We start from the raw sequence: 2,422 nt of genomic DNA, 5'->3' as shown, positions 1-2,422 counted from the left end.
TGACCATGACCCCGACCATGTCCTGTCCTGTGGGCACCACCTTGCCCTCCCTCTTGCAGTTGGGCGCCTGCTCATCGAGTTCAGCTCTCCCATGAGCATGGAGCGGGTACAGCGGGAGAACCCTGACGTGCGCCAGGGCGGCAAGTACACGCCCCCAGACTGCCTACCCCGTCAGAAGGTGGCCATCCTCATCCCCTTCCGGCACCGTGAGCACCACCTCAAGTACTGGCTGCACTACCTGCACCCCATCCTGCGCCGGCAGAAGGTGGCTTATGGCATCTACATTATCAACCAGGTGAGAGGGGCAGGGACAAGGGAGTGGTGGGACTGGGGTGGGCAAGCAGGCATCACTGAGGTCTGCCCTGCAGTTCGGTGAGGACACCTTCAACCGGGCCAAGCTGCTCAACGTGGGGTTCATGGAGGCACTCAAAGACGACGAGGAGTATGACTGCTTCATTTTCAGCGATGTGGACCTCATCCCCATGGACGATCGCAACCTCTATCGCTGCTACGAGCAGCCACGGCACTTTGCCGTTGGCATGGACAAGTTTGGGTTCAGGTGGGTGGCTCAGGGAGCTGGGCCGTTTCTGCTCAGACGGGGCTGGGGTGTCTCACTGTCCTGACATCAGGGCCACCAACCTTGGTTATCATCAGGGGTCTGCATGGGTTCGCTGCATTGTGACCTGGGATGGGAGAGGCACAGAGCCCTGGGTAGGAGGGTGACACAGGAAAGGGCTGATGCTTGTACCTGGGGGTCCCCATGGGTCTGACCTCCATCCATCCTTGCCTGTGCCTGGACCTGACCTGTTTGCTGTCAACCTGCAGGCTGCCCTATGCTGGCTACTTTGGTGGTGTCTCTGGGCTGAGCAAGTCCCAGTTCCTGAAGATCAACGGTTTTCCTAATGAGTACTGGGGCTGGGGAGGAGAGGATGATGACATCTTTAACCGGTAGGTGCCAACCCCTCATCAGCACCAGCTGGCCAGGGTGTACCAGGTCTCCCCACTGACCCCGACCTCGCACTCCCACCAGCACTGAGGTTCCCAGTTTTGCTGTGGATGTGTCTGGGCTGTGCCACATGTCAGGGAGGGATTGAATTACCTGCTAACTTTAGGGTTGGTGACCCTCAGGGATGGAACTGACCCCTCCCAGGGTGTTGGAGGGCTGCGGGGCCTCTGCCTCCTTTATGGCTGAACCCCCCACAGTGTGGTATGAGCTGAACCAGCAGGGTTGTGTGCCTGTGGGCTCTGCTCCAGGCCAGGGCTGGGATGCTAAACTTGGATGTGTTCAAAGCTGAGATGAAAAACTTGGAAGCGTCTCAGTGGTGGCCATGCAGCAGCCGCAGAGTGAGTCCTGCCCTGCGGGCAGCCGGCAGGCAGCAGCACAGCTTCGTGCAGAGCTGAGCCGAATCCCCCCATACACACCCTGCGCTGGGTGCCAGAGCTGGATGCTGGAGCTGGACAGCAGCCACCCCATCTCCCACAGGTTCCCCCACAGCACTGCCCAGGGGAGCAGTGTCCTGCCAGTGGTGCATAACCAGCCTGTAATGGCCAGACAAGCAAAACCCCCTGTGGGTGCCGTGGGCATGCGGCACGGTTGTAGTTTCCACCCAAGTTGGGCTTGGGGTGGGAGACAAGCATCATGTAGAGCTTTGGGAGAGCTTCAGGCAGCCTTTGATGTGAGGAGAGGGCTCCGAGGGAAGGGCCAGGCAGCGGCATTCGGGGAATGTAAAGGGCAGGGGCCGCAGAGGGAGGGAGGGATGGATGGTTGCCTGTGCGGCACAGGCTGACCGCAGCTGCTGGTTGCCGGGCGGGAGTGGTGCTTTGGGCACGCTCTGCTATGGGGCATGCAGCACCTTTTGTCATGACGCTGGCCTGGGCAGGACCTGGCTTTGCTTCTCTTGGCTTGGCACAGCTCTGTTTAAACAAGGACAGGTTTATTTGGCCTGGGGAATGACCCTGGAGGTCTTTAGGCTGGGGAATGTCCCACCCTGGTGCCTGCACACTGATCCCCCCTGCTCCTGGCCCCCAGCATCTCCCTGAACGGCATGAAGGTGTCGAGGCCCGACATCCGCATTGGGAGGTACCGCATGATCAAGCATGAACGCGACAAACACAACGAACCCAACCCGCAGAGGTGAGTGAGCCACAGGAGCTGGGGCAGTCAGGATGCTGGGCGATCACTGGGCTCCCCTGCTCTGCTCACCCCTGCAGAAGTCGGGCACCTCTGGCACTAAGACAAGACATCCCCCCAATCCTCAATCTGCTCCCCTTTCCCCCAGATTCACCAAGATCCAGAACACCAAAATGACGATGAAGCGGGATGGGATCAGCTCGCTGCAGTACCGGCTGGTGGAGATCTCACGCCAGCCCATGTACACCAACATCACAGTGGAGATTGGCAGGCCACCCCCCCGCCTGGCCC

General features: G+C 60.1%; 1 protein-coding gene across 1 annotated transcript in view; it reads left to right on the top strand.

Annotated features, from left to right (window-relative positions):
• Nucleotides 1–2,418, top strand: part of B4GALT2 (UDP-Gal:betaGlcNAc beta 1,4- galactosyltransferase, polypeptide 2) — a gene marked incomplete at its 3' end in the record, with an annotated part of 3,022 nt that extends 604 nt beyond the window's left edge. The window contains 5 exon segments of the mRNA XM_009069953.1: nucleotides 60–295; nucleotides 369–559; nucleotides 826–948; nucleotides 2,030–2,134; nucleotides 2,280–2,418. Of these exon segments, the coding sequence (XP_009068201.1) occupies nucleotides 60–295; nucleotides 369–559; nucleotides 826–948; nucleotides 2,030–2,134; nucleotides 2,280–2,418 (794 nt within the window).
• Nucleotides 2,419–2,422: the final 4 nt, after the last annotated feature.

Source organism: Acanthisitta chloris, unplaced genomic scaffold, assembly GCF_000695815.1.
Source record: "Acanthisitta chloris isolate BGI_N310 unplaced genomic scaffold, ASM69581v1 scaffold2722, whole genome shotgun sequence".
Classification (NCBI taxonomy): domain Eukaryota; kingdom Metazoa; phylum Chordata; class Aves; order Passeriformes; family Acanthisittidae; genus Acanthisitta; species Acanthisitta chloris.
The sequence above is the reverse complement of the archived record's forward strand: the minus strand, read 5'-3'. Positions and strand labels throughout refer to the sequence as shown.